Below are 21,003 nucleotides of genomic sequence, written 5' to 3' on the forward strand. Positions count from 1 at the left end.
ATTTGAAAAAACCCTGATGCTGGGAAAGATTGAAGGTGGGAGGAGAAGGGGACGACAGAGGATGAGATGGTTGGATGGCATCACTGACTCAAGCAACATGAGTTTGAGTTTCTCCAGGAGTTGGTGATGGACAGGGAAGCCTGGCGTGCTGCAGCCCATGGGGTCGCGGAGAGTCGGACATGGCTGAGCAACTGAACTGAACTGAATTTCATCAAAAAAATTACATGCCTTCTTTCCCCAAATCCAACATTCGATTAATTTTTCCATCCTAAGAATTAGGACCTATCTATATTGACTTGTTTTTATAATATTTTATGTTTCTAATTTGAAATTTTAATCAAGTCCTTTAAATATGACCTATTATTCAATGTTGATTTCTGTGTATTTTGATTACCCACTGCTGTGTAACAAACCATTCCCCCAAAACACAGGTTTTAAATAACATTTGATTATCTCCCATAATCATAACTATGTGGGTTAGCCAGACTGTGCTGGGTTGGCTGTAGCTGGGCCAGCAGTCAGGTGGGATCTTAGCTGGGTTAGAAGGTTCAAGACAACTCATTCATGTGGTACCTTTAAGAGAAAGCCACAAGGCTGAGCTCAGTGGGATGATGGGGTAGAGATAAGCCTCTTGCACTATACATGTAGTCTTAGGGTCTCTCCTTCTCCACATGAGAGGGTAGCCAGACTTCTTACATTGTAGCTCAAGATTTCCCAAATCACAAAAACAAGCTATTTCCAAAAATGTGAGTCCCCAACTGACATAGCATCATTACCGCTGCATTCTGTTGGTTAAAGCCAATCTCAGACCAGCTCAGGTTGAGCCTAGAAACAGGCTGCACAAGTGTATGAATATTGGAAAACACAGTTTACTGAAAACCAGCTATGGAGACCAGTTAACACACAGTGTGAAGTGCCTTCATTTAAAGAGGCGTTTCTAGGACCAGTTATCCGTGGATAATGAGGACCTCCTGTAGCTGTAATCACTTCAGTCAGTCATTTCCAAAAGCCCAGTGAGTTGTGATGTCAATTCCAACAGTCAATCTGCTTTTAACAATCATGGGCCTCAAGTGAAGGGATTCCTTTCTAAGAAAATTAGTCTCAGTTTGATTCATCAACTCCAATCTCTTATTGTTAGGGGGTTTTTTAGAGAACAAATTTAGGTTCATTTGCCTAAGGATACTCAGCAACTATTTGGAAAAGATACAGTTGGGCAAATAATAATAATAATTCAGGACATTTGTCTGGTGCTTTATAATTTACATAATGCTTTTGGGTACCATCTTATTTGCTTTTCGTTTCAAATATTAAGCAGTAGATCAGGCAGATCCACCACAGTTTTCAAGTGAGGAGACCAACATATTAGCTCATTGTAAGCTTTAAAATTTTTCACAGTTACACAGGTGGGCACACTGGAGCCAGAACTTCAAGTTCGGGGTCCTTTCAAATCATCCATCCCTCCTAGCCTCCTGGAGAGTCCTCTTTTAAGCTGAACAGTAGCTGAAACTGAAATTAATTAATTAACTCTCTGTCTCTGACTCTCTCTCATGTATGTAAGTATTCACATGTATATAAAATGTACATTTTTTGGTTTTGGCAACAAGCTTTGTGGGCTCTTACTTCCCCAACCAGGGAGTGAACCCAGGCCCATGTCAGTGACAAGTCCTAACCTCTGGACTTCCAGGGAACTCCCTAAAATGTACATTTTAAAAATCATTCTTAAAGTACAGCCTTTATTCATAGTGAATGAATAGCACTAATATTTAATGAAGTTCATTCTTTCACTTTCTTATTATATGTATACATGTATGCATATCTATCTATTCCAGTATTCTTGCCTGGAGAGTCCCATGGACAGAGGAGCCTGGCAGGCTACAGTCCGTGGGGTAGTAAAGAGCTGGACATGGCTGAGTGGCTTAGCACATGCATATCTATATAAAACATACATTTTTAAAAATGTTACAAAATGTTTTAAAAAGTACTGTCTTCATGGATAATGATCTCTAGAAAGTCAGTAATATCCACTTCAAGTTCAAGGCTATCACCAAAACATGGATGTCATCTAGAAGTCATCTGGTCAACCCCTTCACTTCACAGACGGGGAAACAGACTCAAGAGTGTGAAGTTATCTGCCCAAAGTCATACAGCTGTTTAGTGGCAGAGCCAAGAGTTTTGACACTAACCAAACTGTTCTTCCAATTAAACCAAGCCACCTCAAAAACAGCCTCCCAGATGAAACTGTGTGAGGAATAGAGATGTTTTGTGGTTAAGACGTTAATTTAATTTGCCAGGAATTAAAAGTAACACAAATTTTAAGACTCTTAATGACTAAATACAGTTAAGAACCAGCTGTGCAATTTGCTCAAAATATTGCTGTTTCCAAGAGACAACCTAGTGCTGGGAATCCACAGAAGAAAAAAAAAAAACCTCTATAATAAGCTGAGCACTAACTTCACCTCAGAGAGTTCGTTACAAAGAAAAAGAAGTTCTAACTATTGCATCCAAGAGCTTGTCCTATGTTTCATTTCCAAGAGTATATGTTAGCAAAATCAAAAAGTTTGCATCAAACATTCTCAGCACTGAATGTGGAAACTTCTTCTGAGAATGAGAAGGGCTAAGAAGAGTTAACATCTTAGTTTTTCAAATGAAGAAAAACACAAAGATCCGTTCAGTTCTGCAGACATTATTTTGCCAACATTGCAAAACTATTACTTATATTACAACAATAAGCAGTAAGCAATATTGTATTTTGGCCTCAGTAGAAAGAAATATTTTTTTCCTCTCTTCCACCCTCTTCCATACACCCCTCCTCTCTCCCTTTCTTTTATTGTTATGGTTGTTGTTCAGTTGCTAAGTCATGTCCGACTCTTTGCAACCCCATGGAATGCAGGACACCAGGCTTCCCTGTCCTTCACTATCTCCTGGAGTTTGCTCAAACTCATGTCCCTTGAGTTGGTGATAGCATCCAACTATCTCCTCCTCTGTTGCCTTCTTCTCCTGCTGCCTTCAATCCTTCCCAGCATCAGGGTCTCTTCCAGTTGAGGGGAATATATTTTCTGTTTGTTGCCAAAACAGGTAATAGATTCAAGAAGCCAGTGGTATCATTTATCATAGCTATAATGTATGTGACTTGAAGAGTTGACCAGTTAGCACATGTCTGACTAAATTAGAATCAATGAAGCTATAGGCTCCATCCCTTTAGTCGAGAGCCCCATATAATTTCTGGGTTTAATAATCACATGAATGATTTGTCAGTTTAGAGGAACTGTTCGCATTAAGGAGCACAGGATCAGGAAGGCTGGAGCTGACCTAGAGGAGGGTACCTTTGCCAAGCACACTCATCTGTGACCAAATTTTTCTAGGAATGTCACGCCTTGGGTACATCTCTGCTGCCATCTTCACATTTGTTGTTTGAGATTTGGAAATATCCCCAGTTTGGCTCTTTTACTTTCTTCAGTTCAGTTCAGTCATTTAGTTCAGTCACTCAGCCAAGTCCGACTCTTTGTGACCCCATGAATCGCAGCACGCCAGGCCTCCCTGTCCATCACCAACTCCCAGAGTTCACTCAGACTCACGGCCATCGAGTCAGTGATGCCATCCAGCCATCTCATCCTCTGTCGTCCCCTTCTCCTGCCCCCAATCCCTCCCAGCATCAGAGTCTTTTCCAATGAGTCAACTCTTCGCATGAGGTGGCCAAAGTATTGGAGCTTCAGCTTTAGCATCATTCCTTCCAAAGAAATCCCAGGGCTGATCTCCTTGCAGTCCAAGGGGCTCTCATGAGTCTTCTCCAACACCACAGTTCAAAAGCATCAATTCTTTGGCACTAGCTTTCTTCACAATCCAACTCTCACATCCATACATGACCACTGGAAAAACCATAGCCTTGACTAGACGGATCGTTGTTGGCAAAATAGTGTCTCTGCTTTTTAATATGCTATCTAGGTTGGTCATAACTTTTCTTCCAAGGAGTAAGTGTCTTTTAATTTCATGGCTGCAGTCACCATCTGCAGTGATTTTGGAGCCCAAAAATATAAAGTCTGACACGGTTTCCACTGTTTCCCCATCTATTTCCCATGAAGTGATGGGACCAGATGCCATGATCTTTGTTTTCTGAATGTTGAGCTTTAAGCCAACTTTTTCACTCTCCTCTTTCACTTTCATCAAGAGGCTTTTTAGTTCTTCTCCGCTTTCTGCCATAAGGGTGGTATCATCTGCATATCTGAGGTTATTGATATTTCTCCTGGCAATTTTGATTCCAGCTTGTGTTTCTTCCAGCCGAACGTTTCTCATGATGTACTCTGCATAGAAGTTAAATAAGCAGGGTGACAATATACAGCCTTTTCCTATTTGGAACCAGTCTGTTGTTCCATGTCCAGTTCTAACTGTTGCTTCCTGACCTGCATACAGATTTCTCAAGAGGCAGGTCAGGTGGTCTGGTATTCCCATCTCTTTCAGAATTTTCCGCAGTCTATTGTGGTCCATGCAGTCAAAGGCTTTGGCATAGTAAATAAAGCAGAAATAGAACTCTCTTTCTGGAACTCTCTTGCTTTTTCGATGATCCAGCGGATGCTGGCAATTTGATCTCTGGTTCCTCTGCCTTTTCTAAAATCAGCTTGAACTTCTGGAAGTTCACGGTTCATGTATTGCTGAAGCCTGGCTTGGAGAATTTTGAGCATTACTTTACTAGCATGTGAGATGAATACAATTGTGCGGTAGTTTGAGCATTCTTTGGCATTGCCTTTCTTTGGGATTGCAATGAAAACTGACCTTTTCCAGTCCTGTGGTCACTGCTGAGTTTTCCAAATTTGCTGGCATATTGAGTGCAGCACTTTCACAGCATCCTCTTTCAGGATTTGAAATAGCTCAACTGGAATTCCATCACCTCCACCAGCTTTGGTCGTAGTGATGCTTTCTAAGGCCCACTTGACTTCACATTCCAGGATGTCTGGCTCTCGGTGAGTGATCACACCATCGTGATTATCTGGGTCATGAAGATCTTTGTTGATCTTTTTGATCTGTTTATTCTTGCCACCTCCTCTTAATATCTTCTGCTTCTGTTAGGTCCATACCATTTCTGTCCTTTATCGAGCCCATCTTTGCATGAAATGTTCCCTTGGTATCTCTAATTTTCTTGAAGAGATCGCTAGTCTTTCCCATTCTGTTCTTTTCCTCTATTTCTTTGCATTGAACGCTGAAGAAGGCTTTCTTATCTCTTCTTGCTGTTCTTTGGAACTCTGCATTCAGATGCTTATATCTTTCCTTTTCTCCTTTGCTTTTCACTTCTCTTCTTTTCACAGCTATTTGTAAGGCCTCCCCAGACAAGCCATTTTGCTTTTTTGCATTTCTTTTCCATGAGGATGGTCTTGATCCCTGTCTCCTGTACAATGTCATGAACTTCAGTCCATGGTTCATCAGGCACTCTGTCTATCAGATCTAGACCCTTAAATCTATTTCTCACATCCACTGTATAATCATAAAGGATTTGATTTAGATCACATCTGAATGGTCTAGTGGTTTTCCCTACTTTCTTCAATTTAAGTCTGAATTTGGCAATAAGGAGTTCATGATCTGAGCCACAGTCAGCTCCTGGTCTTGTTTTTGTTGACTGTATAGAGCTTCTCCATCTTTGGCTGCAAAGAATAGAATCAATCTGATTTCAGTGTTGACCATCTGGTGATGTCCATGTGTAGAGTCTTCTCTTGTGTTTTTGGACGAGTGTGTTTACTATGACCAGTGCATTTTCTTGGCAAAACTCTATTAGTCTTTGCCCTGCTTCATTCCATATTCCAAGGCCAAATTTGCCTGTTACTCCAGGTGTTTCTTGACTTCCTACTTTTGCATTCCAGTCCCCTATAATGAAAACGACATCTTTTGGGGGTGTTAGTTCTAAAAGGTCTTGTAGGTCTTCATAGAACCGTCCAACTTCAGCTTTTTCAGCATTACTGGTTGGAGCATAGATTTGGATTACTGTGATATTGAATGGTTTGCCTTGGAGACGAACAGAGATCATTCTGTCATTTTTGAGATTGCATCCAAGTACTGCATTTCAGACTCTTTTGTTGACCATGATGGCTACTTCATTGTTTCTGAGGGATTCCTGCCCACAGTAGTAGATATAATGGTCATCTGAGTTAAATTCACCCATTCCAGTCCATTTTAGTTCACTGATTCCTAGAATGTCGACGTTCACTCTTGCCATCTCTTGTTTGACCACTTCCAATTTGCCTTGATTCATGGACCTGACATTCCAGGTTCCTATGCAATATTGCTCTTTATAGCATCGGACCTTGCTTCGATCACCAGTCACATCCACAACTGGGTGTTGTTTTTGCTTTGGCTCCATCCCTTCATTCTTTCTGGAGTTATTTCTCCACTGATCTCCAGTAGCATATTGGTCACCTACTGACCTGGGGAGTTCCTCTTTCAGTATCCTATCATTTTGCCTTTTCATACTGTTCATGGGGTTCTCAAGGCAAGAAAACTGAAGTGGTTTGCCATTCCCTTCTCCAGTGGACCACATTCTGTCAGACCTCTCCACCATGACCCGCCCGTCTTGGGTGGCCTCCTGGGCATGGCTTGGTTTCACTGAGTTAGACAAGGCTGTGGTCCTAGTGTGATTAGATTGACTAGTTTTCTGTGAGTATGGTTTCAGTGTGTCTGCCCTCTGATGCCCTCTTGCAACACCTACCATGTTACTTGGGTTTCTCTTACCTTCTCTTATTTACTTTCTTAGTCAAATAGAAGAAAGAAACTGGGGGATGAAACCCACCATCTTCCTTTGAGTTGTAGATACAAGTTGCTCATTTGTATCCCTGAGTTGTTTTTGTTGTTGTTTTTTCATTTCTATTTTTTGGCCTCACTGCGCAGCATGTGGCATTGAACCTGTGCCCCCTGCAGTGGAAGCCAAGTGCCAAACTCTGGACCACCAAAGGAAGTCCATGACTTTGTTTTATTTATGTCACAGTTTGAAGAGCTTGCTGAGTCCCATTACTGCTCTGTGTACTGAGGTTGTCGGATTTCTTTTTCTTTATTCAGGCATGGCTATTGATCTTTGGACAGTGTTTAATAGGAAAACTTATAAATCTCCACACAATAGAGCCACTTAACCATAAATATTTGGGTAAGTGGACATGCGGTAACGTGTGTAAACAGAGATTCCTTGCGTCACTATTGTTCAGCCACCCGACCAATGCTGCCTGAGAGGAGGCATGTCAAAGGCTTGAACCTGCGCATGATGGAAGTATTCAAACAAAGTATTAGGTGGTGTTTAAAATATTTTAGTCACAAATCAAATGTCAGCTGTAAGTACAGCTTTTATGGAGCACTGCCGCTCTGTATGATGTCACCCATAAAAAATAGAAGTGCCCACACATTTCCATCAGACAGCACTTTTCTCTAAGGAGCCCATTTATTTGGGGGATTCTTTTATAGCATCAGCAAGGCCAGCGAGAAACTTCCATCTGCTGTACTTCTTTCTGCTTCTGCTGGCTCACCATCTCCACTGGCGTCCAGCTCAGACAAAGCCACCACCTCCTTTTGTCCAGATTCTACCCACACCCTGCTGGTGTCCGCAGGCACACTAGCTGCCCTTCTGTCCATTCTCCACAAAGTTGCCAGGTTATTCAGATCATATCTTCTGCACAAAACTCTGAAATGCTTTCCCATTTTTTTAAAAATGTGTTAGGGTTTGACTAGGGAAAGGAAACAACTCTAAGTGAGATGGACCAAGAGATTTATTCAGTCAGTTCAGTTCAGTCGCCAAGTCGTGTCTGACTCTTTGTGACCCCATGGACTGCAGCACTCCATGCTTCCCTGTCCATCACCAATTCCTGGAGCTTGCTCAAACCCATGCCATCCAACCATTTCAACCTTTGTCGTCCCCTTCTCCTCCTGCCTTCAATCTTCCCCAGCATCAGGGTCTTTTCCAGTGAGTCAGTTCTTCGCATCAGGTGGCCAAATATTGCAGTTTCAGCTTCAGCATCAGTCTTTCCAATGAATATTCAGGACTGATGTCTTTAGGATGGACTAACAGGACCTCTTTGCAGTCCAAGGGACTCTCAAGAATCTTCTCTAACACCACAGTTCAAAAGCATCAGTTCTTTGGTACTCAGCTTTCTTTATAGTCCAGCTCTCACATCCATACATGACTACTGGAAAAACCATAGCTTTGACTAGACAGACCTTTGTTGGCAAAGTAATGTCTTTGCTTTTTAATATGCTGTCTAAGTTGGTCATAGCTTTTCTTTCAAGGAGCCTGCATCTTTTAATTTCATGGCTGAAGACACCATCTGCAGTGATTTTGGAGCCCCCAAATATAAAATCTACCACTGTTTCCATTGTTTCCCCATCCATTTCCCATGAAGTGATGAGACCAGATGCCATGATCCTCAGTTTCTGAATGTTGAGTTTTAAGCCAACTTTTTCACTCTCCTCTTTCACTTTCATCAAGAGGCTCTTTAATTCTTCTTCACTTTCTGCCATAAGGGTGGTATCATCTGCATATCTGCTGCTGCTGCTGCTGCTGCTAAGTCACTTCAGTCATGTCCAACTCTGTGCGATCCCATAGACGGCAGCCCACCAGGCTCCCCCAGCCCTGGGATTCTCCAGGCAAGAACACTGGAGTGGGTTGCCATTTCCTTCTCCAATGCATGAAAGTGAAAAGTAAAAGTGAAGTCGCTCAGTCGTGTCCAACTCTTAGCGACCCCATGGACTGCAGCCCACCAGGCTCCTCCATCCATGGGATTTTCCAGGCAAGAGTACTAGAGTGGGGTGCCATTGCCTTCTCCCTGCATATATGAGGTTATTGATATTTCTCCCAGCAATCTTGATTCCAGTTTGTGCCTCATCTGGCCCAGAATTTCACATGATGTACTCTGCATATAAGTTAAATAAGCAGGGTGACATTATACAGCCTTGACATAGTCCTTTCCTGATTTGGAACAAGTCTGTTGTTCCATGTCCAGTTCTGACTGTCGCTTCTTGACCTGCATACAGATGTCTCAAGAGGCAGGTCAGGTGGTCTGGTATTCCCATCTCTTTCAGAATTTTCCACAGTTTGTTGTGGTCCACACAGTCAAAGGTTTTGACATAGTCAATAAAGCAGAAGTAGATATTTTTCTGGAACTCTCTGCTTTTTCAGTGACCCAAAGGGTGCTGGCAATTTGATCTCTGGTTCCTCTGCCTTTTCTAAATCCAGTTTGAACATCTGGAAGTTCATGGTTCACATACAACTGAAGCCTGGCTTGGAGAATTTTAAGCATTACTTTCCTAGCTTGTGAGATGAGTGCGATTGTGTGGTAGTTGAACATTCTTTGGCATTGCTTTTCTTTGGGATTGGAATGAAAACTGACCTTTTCCAGTCCTGTGGCCACTGCTGAGTTTTCCAAATTTGCTGGCATTACTGAGTGCAGCACTTTCACAGCATCATCTTTTAGGATTTGAATTAGCTCAGCTGGCATTCAATCACTTCCACTAGTTTTGGTCATAGTGATGCTTCCTAAGGCCCACTTGACTTCGCATTCCAAGATGTCTGGCTCTAGGTGAGTGATCACACCATAATGATTTTCTGGGTCGTGAAGATCTTTTTTCCGTAGTTCTTCTGTGTATTCTTGTCACCTCTTCTTAATATCTTCTGCTTCTGTTAGGTCCAGACCATTTCTGTCTTTATTGTGCCCATCTTTGCATGAAATGTTCCCTTGGTACCTCTAATTTTCTTGAAGAGATCTCTAGTCTTTCCCATTCTGTTGTTTTCCTTTATTTCTTTGCATTGATCACTGAGAAAGGCAGAGCTTAGAACTTAAAGAGTTGTGAAGAAGTGAACTGAAAATCAATTCACCAAACATCAACTTGCCAATTTCACCATTGCTTCTAGAATTATAATTGTGTATCTCCAATCTAGTCTAGTACCTGGCACAGAAGACATAAGGGCAGAAAGAGGGCTTATGTCTGTGGAATAGGACAGTGCACTGCCATTAAAGAAACTCCATTCAGGCATATGTAAAATATTCAGAGTTCTAGAAGTCCTACTCTGAAATATGAAATATAACTGAAATGAATCTCACTCTAGGTAGACAGAAAAATCTTAAGCATAATGACGAGGGGGAAGGATGTGGCACAATTTCAATGAAACAAAACTAAATTGCTCCCAAACTACCCACTTACCTCCCAACTCTAATAATTAGGCTGATTTACTCTATATTTTATAAATCATTGATGCATATATTTTCAAAAAAGACTTAGCCTACATATCATCTCTTGTTTCCAGCTCAATGGTATAGTGCCTTTCTCTGAGTCTGTTCTTCTTTTTTTTTTTTTCTTTAATGTTCTATGCTCTTTTTATCTCTCTCTCTCGACTCCATACCCATTGGAATTGGTAGTGCTGTTTTCTCTGACTGGGCTCTAATAGGAATTGCAGACTCTCCTCAGTCTCTCTGACTGTTCAGATTTCATATGTGAAGTACAAAAATCTTGCGGCAATTGTGTTTATAGCTCTGCCTAACCCCTTCCCCTCCCAGAGAAGGAAATGGAAACCCACTTCAGTATTCTTGCCTGGAGAATCCATGGACAGAGGAGCCTGGCAGGCTACAGTCCATGGGTTGCAAGAGTCGGACATGACTTATCGACTAAACCACCACCACCACCAACACTTTCCCCAGTACCTTCTGGGCAGGTGTATGCAGTGCTGAAGTTTGCAAGTCTTCTGTAAAATGCCAGAAGCCTCCTTTTTGTGTTGGGGCTGGGGTTGGGGCCGGAGGGGTGTGGGGGGATTGAGGGGCAGGGAGGTTACTCCTATTTGCACAGCTGTGCACTGCAGCTTTTATTCTGCACTTGTTGCCCTCTGTGTTCTGTGCTCTCTCTCTATGGCAGAAGGCCATTAATAGCCCCTTGCCTGCAGATTAAGAAGAGAACAAGTTCCAGGCTGAAAATAGACCCCAAAGGGCTGCCTCATAGAAACCCCATAGTCTCTGCACAGAAACTATGAAATCTACCTGCATACTTTAATCTCACTAAAACAGGGTTCCTCAACCCCTGGGCCATGGACCTGTACTGGCCGGGTTAGGAACCAGGCCACATATCAGGAGGTGAGCGGTGGGTCAGTAAGTGAAGTTTCTCTGCATTTACAGCCACTCCCCATTGCTCTCATTACCAGTTGAGCTCCACCTCCCGTCAGATTAGCCTGTCAGCATTATACTATGGTAGGAGATCAAACCCTGCTGTGAACTGTACATGCGAAGCATCTAGGCTGAGGGCTTCTTCTGAGAATCTAAGGCCTGATGATCTGATTCTGTGTTATGGTGAGTTGTATAATTAATTCATTATGTATCACAATGTAATAGTAACAGAAATAAAGTGCCCAATAAATGTAATGCACTTGAATCATCCCCAAACTATTCCTTCCACATCACCACCCCACCCCTTCGTCCGTGGAAAAATTGTCTTCCGAAAAACCAGTCTCTGGTGCCAACAAGGATGGAGATCACTGCACTGAAAGACATTCTAGCTTAGAGTGGTGTTGGGTCTACTTTGTTCTTTAATCTTTTCTTATCTTTTAAGTATGGGCTACATTGTATGTGATCAGAGGAAGCACCAACTAGTTCTGCCTGAGAGTGTTAGAGGAATTTCCTGGAGGAGATGACAGTTCTTAAATGATATTTTTTTCACGAAGACTCACAGTTTGTGAGCTTGAAACTTCCAACATTGCTCTTTCAAATCTGTATCAATTAAATATGTGGTTTGGCACTTTTCTAGTAAAAGCAATAGCGTTTTGTCAATTTATCCAAGTTTCTGGCCCCTGGAGATACTCCAGGAACACATCTGTAAGATCACCAGCCAGAAGGAGGGAAAGAGCCAGTGAACCCATATGGAACATTGAGTCTATTATTAAATGATACTTTGATTCCATCAACTGAAGGAACTAGCTACAGTCACAAGGAATAAAGCATTGAACAGTGGGTTCTTGGACATCATCAATGGAAAATATTGCCCTCTGTAGTGACTGGCAGCTACAGAGTAATTCTATAAATAGACAAACATCTTCTGTTATGACCGCCATGTGAAATATTTAGCTGTTGGAAGCCTGACTTGCAGAAGAGCACTCTCAAGCAAAAATTAATGGCCATGCTAGCCACGAGTCCTAAAGTTCTCTGTCAAACAGGCTAAATCAATCCTCTATGCATTGCACACCAATATATGTCAAACACTTGGATTCCAGATGATTGCAGTGGCTTGATATAAAGTGACCCCATAACTCAGTATTCCGCTTTCTCTATCTTTATTTTCACCTTGTCTTACATATGCACTGTACCTGTTACAAATTTGTCCTATACCCACTATGCCCCTCAATGATGACTTTTTCAATCAATCACTTCCTCTAAAAAGGAATAATGCAGGACATATATGAGTTTCCAAAGTCAGCATAACAAAGGTGTGTGCTGAGTCCCAGACACTTGGATGGGTCATTTTACCTGTGCTATATAATTTAATTTCATTCTTATGACAGCCTATGAAATGTGCACTGTTGCTCTAATTTACAGATGGGAAAACTGATGCTCAGAAAGTCACAAAGGACCATCCTCAAAGGGATGTGGTTCCCTGGCAAAGGGGGGAAGCAGTTTCAGAATTTCATTTAAAGGAACAAAGTGAAAGAACAAATATTTAATGAAATATTTAAAAGAGTTAAACTCACTGGGACACAGTCAGTCAGTAGTTCTCAGGGTCTTAGGGAAAGAGAAAATGGGGAGTTATTGCTTAATGTTTACAGAGGTTTTGTCTGGAGTGATGAAAAAGTTTTGGAAATATATGCTGATGATGTTTGCAAAACATGGTGAATGTAATTAATGCCACTGTACTTTACATTTAAAAATTATGGTCCAATGATTAAGAATCCACCTTCCAATGCTGGAGATGTGGGTTCAATCCCTGTTTGGGGAGCTAAGATTGCAACTGAAGAGCTGTAACTAGAGAAGCTTGAGTGCACCTCAACTAGAGAAAAAGCCCACACACAGTAATGAAGACTCCACAGAGACAAATTTTTTAAAACCCACAAAACTGTTAAAAGGCAAATTGTATGCTATATATATTTTGTGCTTCCCAGGTGACTCAAATGGTAAAGAATCTGCCTGCAATGTGGGAGACCTGGGTTTGATCCCTGGGTTGGGAAGATCCCCTGAAGGAGGGCTTGGTAACCCACTCCAGTATTCTTGCCTGGAGAATGCCTATGGACAGAGGAACCAGGCGAGCTACAGTCCATGGGGTCGCAAAGAGTCTGACATGACTGAGCACAGTAAAGGTGGCTCAGTGTTGAAGAATCGTCTGCCAATGTAGGAGACTGGAATTCAATCCCTGGGTGGGGAATATCCCCTGGAGAAGGAAATGGCAACCCACTCCAGTATTCTTGCCTAGGAAATCCCATGGATGGAGGAGCCTGGTGGGCTATAGTCCATATCCCCTGGAGAAGGAAATGGCAACCCACTCCAGTATTCTTGCCTAAGAAATCCCATGGATGGAGGAGCCTGGTGGGCTGCAGTCCATATGATCGCAAAAGAGTCAGACATGACTTAGCAACTAAACAACAACATATATATTTTACTATAATAAAAAAAGATGGGAGAGGAGGGAAAAAAAAGCAACAATGTGAGAGCTTCAAATGACACTCCGTTTTACTCAGTTCCCGGTAGATTTCTTCTGCCATCCCTTGGACGTGTCTGGTTGGTGCTCCAGTGTCTGTCTCTGGCCGTGGTTTTGTCCTTGACCGTGTACCTGCATCACTTTCAGGATATCCTTTCTCTTTTCCAAGTGAAACCCCTTCATTTATGAAATGAAAAGCTGTTTTTAGAGACAATAGATTTCCGTTTTAGAATGCACAGTTGCTTCCATTAAGCCTAAGAATTTTTGCTTTTAAAATTTTTGAAATGTATTTCTGACTGTGTGCTCTAAACAAAATAAAACACCTAGAATGGAGAAGTTTGTTTGTTTTTGTTTTTTCATTATTAGGCCTAGACATGCTCCTCCTAGCTGTTTTGGGGGGAATAATCTGTGAAATGATCAATTTTGTTGTATTCCTTTTTATATCTCCAGTTTTGACACAGTGGACCTGGCATCATGTAGCTAGTAAATGAGTCATGGAATGATCAGTCATCACAGTATATTTAATTTAGCTGAAAAATGACATATGGCTACTGATCTATGGCTACTTCGGATATAAGTTATTGATTATGAAGGTTTTTTAATGGACATTATTGTTGAATTATCCAAAGAAGCATAGCTCTAATGAGATAAAATTAAGCAAAAGAAAAATGTGAACTGAATATCAAGAAATACTTCCAGTAGATGAACTTGGGATTAAATCAGACAGAGAAGTCCCAGTGGAAGTGGTTGGGGGACATTTAACACCATGAACGCTACTTCGAGCTGCAGTGAACTTAAGCAATTTACAAGCGACAGACTCTGACTTTGGCAGGATGATGAGTGAGATCATATCTCTAATTTCATTGATTCTCTTACCCTGGTATACATTCACAGCCTCACATCCCCTATGGACAGAATTTATGTGTGTGTTAAATTTTCTGATTATCGTTTTCTTTTTTCCAGGAAACAACTCTTTTTAGAGCATCGCCTGGTCCCATCAGAAATGTCTTCCTTAAGTGGGAAAGTTCAAACGGTCCTGGGCCTTGTGGAGCCTGGCACACTGGGTCGCACCCTGACCCACGAACATTTGACAATGACCTTCGACTGCTGTTACTACCCACCTCCTCCAAGCCACGAAGTTATCTCCAAGGAGCCTATTATAATGAAAAATTTATTTTGGATCCATAAAAACCCTTATTCCCATAAAGAGAATCTGCAGCTGAATCAGGAGACGGAAGCCATCAAGGAAGAACTGTTGGATTTTAAAGCCAAAGGTGGAGGAGCTTTGGTGGAAAACACAACCACTGGGATCAGCCGAGACGTGCGGACCTTGAAGTGGCTTGCGGAAGAGACGGGCGTCCACATCATAGCTGGGGCTGGCTTTTATGTGGATGCGACTCACTCTTCAGAGACCAGAGCCATGTCAGTGGAGCAGGTATCAATAAAAGCCTTCATTTCTTGGACAATTGTTGTTGTTGTTCTTTAGCCTCTAATTCATGTCCAACTCTTTTGCAACCCCATGAACTATATAAACCACCAGGCTCCTCTGTCCATGGGATTTCCCAGGCAAAGATACTGGAGTGGGTTGCCATTTCCTTCTCCAGGGCATCTTCCCGATCCAGGGATCGAACCCTTGTCTCCTGCTTGGCAGGTGGATTCTTTACCACTGAGCCACCAGGGAAACCCTTCTTGGACAGTATTTGTGTGTAAATTCAGAACAGTCAGCCCTTCAAACCTTGGATTATCCCTACACGTCATCTACATTTGGAAATGTCATTGGCTCAGAGGCATGCTATGGAAATTTGCCAGCTAGCAAAGACATCTGTCACTGGGACCTAAATTAGGAACATTTCATTTTACAAAGAAACAGTGTCCTGGAAGAAGATCTTAATGCATGGGTCACCAAAAAACCTGATATGTTCATACTTCAATTCCCGTATATGATATCAGCTCAGTAGAGGTGGCACAGGCCTTGTGTAAATCTCAACTTTCCATTGTAAGCTTCAGTTATGCAACCTCAGTTTTCTTTCTGGATTTTATAATGTAACCGGCAATAAAAATTCACTGTAGGGTGAAACTTGGCAGGCAGAGACTTGGCACTTTTGCAAATATGTTTCCTTCTTCTTTTACAAAACAAGACGGGTAGAAGAAAATCCACTTTCCTGTTTTTGTTTAAATAGGATCTTAAGCAAGAATGGGCAGAAGGAAAAGGAAATCTTTCAGGGATTAAAGAGAAAGAATAAGCCACGAAGCTTTTTTGCATGTCTATGTGTGTTCCTTCTACATATGCACATAATACAAATGTATATGTACTTACATGTATATGTATATATTCATGTGTATCTTCCATTATCTGTTTCATAGGCATAGAATGTCAGCTGCAGCCTTTGCAAAGAATCAGTTAATCTTTAAAATACTTTATATTTCAGATTTTTATCTGCATTTTTCCCAGTCAGGCCTTTCTCTTTTTAATTGGTGTCATATTTATTTATTTTTTTATTTTTGGCCATACCGCGCAGCATGCAGGATCCTAGTTCCCTGACCAGGGAGGGAATCCAGGCCCCCTGCATTGGGAACATGGACTGCCAGTCTGTGTGTGTGCTCAGTCGTGTCCAACTCTTTGCCAGCCTGCCAGGCTCCTCTGTCCATGGGATTCTCCAGGCAAGGATACTGGAGTGGGTTGCCATTTTCTATTCCAGGGGATTTTCCCAGGAATCGAACCCACGTCTCTTGTGTCTCCTGCATTGGCAGATGGATTCTTTACCACTGAACCACCAGGGAAGCCCAGGGACATACTCAAATATATATATATCTATTTTTTTAATTGGTCCCTTTATATACACTGATATTATTTGAAGACTATCCTGATATCAGGGATTACACATTCCTCTAACCACACTTAGCAGTAACTATAAAAAGGAACTGTCCCAAAATGTCATCTTAGAATTGTGGGCTGAGAGTTTGCTTTGCTGCATAGTGTAGCTTCCCTGGTGGCTCAGATGGTGAAGAATCTGCCTGACCCAGTTTCGGTCACTGGGTCGGGAAGATTTCCTGAAGAAGGGAATGGCAATCCACTCCAGTATTCTTGCCTGGAGAACGCCATGAACAGAGAAACCTGGAGGACTATAGCCCATGGGGTTGCAAAGAGTAAGGACATGACTGAGTGACTACGCTTTCTTTTTCATAGTGTAAAGGGAACTTCCCAGGAGGCTCAGTGGTAAAGAATCCACTTGCCAATGCAGGAGACACTAGTTCAAATCCCTGGGTCAGGAAGATCTCCTGGAGAAGGAAATGGCAATCCACTCCAGTATTTTCACCTGGGAAATCCCATGGATAGAGAAGCCTGACAGGCTACAGTCCATGGAGTCACAATGAGTCAGATACAACTTAGCAACTAAACAGCAAGAACAGCAGGGCAAAGGACAGAATAAATAATAGAGAATTAAAGAATTACTTGCTACGGTTGACACAGACTCAAAGACAGTCATTTTACATTCTACATGCCCCTAAGATTAAATTATGGATTTTTATCTCAATGAATGAATGAATGTACAATGTATGTACTCTTCTTAAGTCACTTTTCCCCATGTAGCTTCCTAAATCCATGAATTTCTTATAAAATAATCACAGTAAGATACTATCAAATCTTAGATTTAGAGTAACTTGTGTTTTTTTTTTATTAAAATTTTTTAAAAATTTCTTTGGAGTATATTTGATTACCAATGTTGTGTTAGTTTCAGGTGTCCAGCAAAGTGATTCAGTGATACATATACATGTATAACTTTTCAAATTCTTTCTTTTTGCCACACTGTGCAGCATGGGTCATCTTAATTCCCCAACGAGGGACTGAACCCGGGCCCCTTGCATTGGGAGCACAGAGTCTTAACCACTTAAATTCTTTTAGAGTAACTTTTTGAAGTTGAGATTTTGCCAGTAAAATGCCTTTCTCATTTGCCAATATTAACTGAATGAATGTTGAATACATTTATACATTTTTAAAAGAATGAGTGACTCAATGAATAAATTCATTCACATGCTGTATTGGCTCTCTGTTGATAAAATCTAGTCTATAAATTTTCATTCTCTCTTCCTTAGCTTACTGATGTCCTTGTTAATGAAATTCTCCGTGGAGCCGATGGAACCAGTATCAAGTGCGGCGTTATTGGGGAAATTGGTTGCTCCTGGCCTCTGACTGACAGTGAAAGAAAGGTTCTGCAGGCAACAGCTCATGCCCAGACTCAGCTTGGCTGTCCTGTTATTATTCATCCCGGAAGGAATCAAAGTGCACCATTTCAGATTATCCGAGTGTTGCAAGAAGCTGGAGCAGACATCTCCAAAACAGTTATGTCACACCTCGATAGGTAAGCAGAACATCTACCAATTAATGTCAACCGTCACGTGATTCATGGATAATCAAATAAATAGAATCATCAGATCAATGAAACACTAGAGAAAACCACCAACTAGACGTTAGATAGTCTTTAGAAAGTTTTACCATAAACATTAATAAAAGCCACTGATGCCGTTTTTGTGTCCCTACTCTGTGTCAGTGCCTGAGGTAATTTGCATACACCATTTCTTTTAATTTAGTTAATCCTTCATAACTCTTCAAGGTAGGTATCACTGCTTTGCCTCAAGGTATGATGTCACAGTTGGTGTCAATTCCAACTGCTTAGTGTATACCAGTAGTTAGAGTGATTAATTTATCTGCAAATATAAAGGGAAGGCAAATTGGTTTCATTCTGAGAATAAAAACACACATATAAATGTTGAGGTTTGCTGTTGTGACTGATGGTTTGAATCATCTGAATTTTGGAAAAGGCAATGCTAAAAAAGTAATAGTAATACGTATATTATTTGTTTGGTGGTATTATATCTTAGTTTCCTATGGTTCTGTAACAAATTGTAAGAAACTAGGATGCTTCAAGCAGCAGAAATGTATTCTCTGACAGCTCTGGAGACCAGCAGTCTGAAATTAAGGTGTTGGCAAGGCTGTGCTTCCTCCAAGGACCTACAAGGAGGAGACTTCTTTGCTGTTTTCACCATCTGGTGGTTCCAGGCTTTCTTTGGTTTGTAGCCACCTAAATTCAATTTCTGCTCTGTCTTCAGATGGCCTCCTCAAGCCCGTCTGTGTCTCCCCTTTTGTTTCTTATGAGGACACCTGTCATTAGATTTAGTGCCCACCCAGATCATCCAGAATGACCTCATCTCAAAATCATCAACTTAATTACATCTGAAAAGACCCTCTTTCCAAATAGGGTCACTTTCAAAGATTCAGAGAGTTGAAACATGGACATGTCTTTTTGAGGTCCACCACTCAGCCTCCTCATATTATATTGGATGTGTAGGGTCAGTAAAATAACTTGACTATATAACGAGACATTAGCTACAGTTATCGGAATGAAAAAGTCCAACAATGTTGCAAAGGCTAGACACTGGTCCTTACACTGAACTGACGAAGGAATTAACATAGTACCAATGAGGATAATAATACATTACAATTGCTTCTATCTTGCAAAGTGAAATAAAGCCATGTTAGCAGACTGATAAATCCTGATCATGAGACCTGACAGTCTACTGTTTAATAAATTAATGTTCCTATGGAATGTATTGGCAAAATGCTTCATCTTGATAAAAACACTGTAAAATCCTGTGCAGAAAAAATATTAAACATGTTACACTTGTGGCAGAACAGAGAAGCCAATGTTAATGGGAAAACTGAGGGACATCGAGGTAAAGGCAGTTGTTCTGGCAGCTGGTATCCAGATCAGTACTTGGCAATCTTCAGGAATCTTCTGGTTGTACTGATAAAATACAAGGATGCTTCTCAATAATGGTCACTGAGGCAGTACATCACAGTGTGAAGAATAGAATCTTTGGACTCAGAGATACCTTCTTTTAAGTCTTGCCTCTACCATTTGCTCTGAGGTCTTGGGTAGCTTCATTTGAATTTAAAATAATGTATTTTTTATCATATTTTGCATGATATGGAATGTATATAGCACCTTTAATCAATAAGATGATTTTTAATTCTTTTTAAACAGTGTGAAATATATCAGACATGCAAAAGTATATAGATAATATATATTTTTAAAATTTAAAAATATTTATTAGGTTCTTGAAAACATTGTGTTCTGCTGTTATCATGTAAATGCTCTCTATATATCCATTAGGCTACAGTTGTTGATGGTGGTGTTCAAATAGTCTATGATTCTACTGATCTTTTGATTTCTCAATTTATTGGTTACCATGAGAAGTATGTTAAAATCCATCATGGTGGATTTTAGTTTCTGATTGTATATATTTAAAATTTTGCATCATATATTTTGAAGCTACGTTATCACGTGCATACAAATTATTATTTTTCCTGGTGAAGTGCAATATATCAACATGTATTGAGCCGCTCTACATTGTAATGTGAATACTGGGGTGGAGGGGTTGATTTTAAAAGCTGTTTTACCTGATGTTAACGTGCCTATACCAGTCTTTACATGTTTGTCTTTATAGTTTATGTGTGTCTTATATAAAAAGCATATGGCTGGGTTTGGAGTTTTACCCAGCCATATTCTTTTTATATGGTAAACCCAATGTTTTACATTCACAATGTTTACTGATTTTTCATCATAGTTACTGTTAAAATTTCTTGATTCATTTTTATTGTTTCATTTTCATCTCCATATTCTATTTTTCCCCTTCTTTGGAAGGTATGTATACTATTTATATTCTATTAGTGGTTACAGTAGAAAACTCAACATGTATATTTAACGCATAGAATTTTAACAGTTTCGAATACAGTAAATATTTTTACCTTCCTTCCTAGTAATACAAGGACTTTAAAATCCTTCAGCCTCAATTATAATCTAAGTTATATGCTAAATTTTTCAGGATGTGGGGTTTACTTGATTTTTTAAAACCCAGTGATTAGATATTATTTTGCTATTAAAAACATGGTCAGTATATATTCAGATTAATGTTTTTGCTTTTTTCCTCTGCTTACCATTTTTTCCTCACATGTCAGATCTTTACCCTTGAAATATTACTAATTTCCTGAGGTACATCATTTGAAGTTCCTTTACTGAGGGTCTGTTTTGGTAATAAATACTTAGGTTTCATGTGTCTGAAAATGACTTTATTCTTTCATGCATAAGGAATAATTTAATATAATAGATAATTTATAATAATGAATTAGAATGGATAATTCTACTTAAAAGTTATTCTCCCTAAGTCCTTTAAAGATATTCCATTTCCAACTGACATGTATTATGGCTGTTATATCAGCTTTTAGTAATTGTGTTTCCTTTTAAGTTATCTGTCCTTTTTTCAGATTACTTGTCGCATCTTTGTCACCTGTTCTGTGTTTTCCCCTATGAGCTATCT

At 40.5% G+C, this 21,003-nt stretch overlaps 1 protein-coding gene across 3 annotated transcripts in view; it reads left to right on the forward strand.

The window, feature by feature from the left end:
• PTER (phosphotriesterase related) overlaps nt 1-21,003 on the forward strand; it is a 77,962-nt gene that overhangs the window by 28,553 nt on the left and 28,406 nt on the right. For 2 of the 3 annotated variants that reach the window (XM_005687976.3, XM_018057151.1), the window contains exons 2-3: nt 14,590-15,061; nt 17,722-17,987. In XM_005687976.3, coding sequence (XP_005688033.1) covers nt 14,630-15,061; nt 17,722-17,987 — 698 coding nt within the window. In that variant the 5' untranslated portion in view covers nt 14,590-14,629. Of the gene's footprint in view, nt 1-11,161; nt 11,295-14,589; nt 15,062-17,721; nt 17,988-21,003 lie in introns of those variants that run through there. The other variant, XM_005687975.3, reaches the window with a different exon arrangement.

This window comes from Capra hircus, chromosome 13, assembly GCF_001704415.2.
Source record: "Capra hircus breed San Clemente chromosome 13, ASM170441v1, whole genome shotgun sequence".
Lineage (NCBI taxonomy): Eukaryota > Metazoa > Chordata > Mammalia > Artiodactyla > Bovidae > Capra > Capra hircus.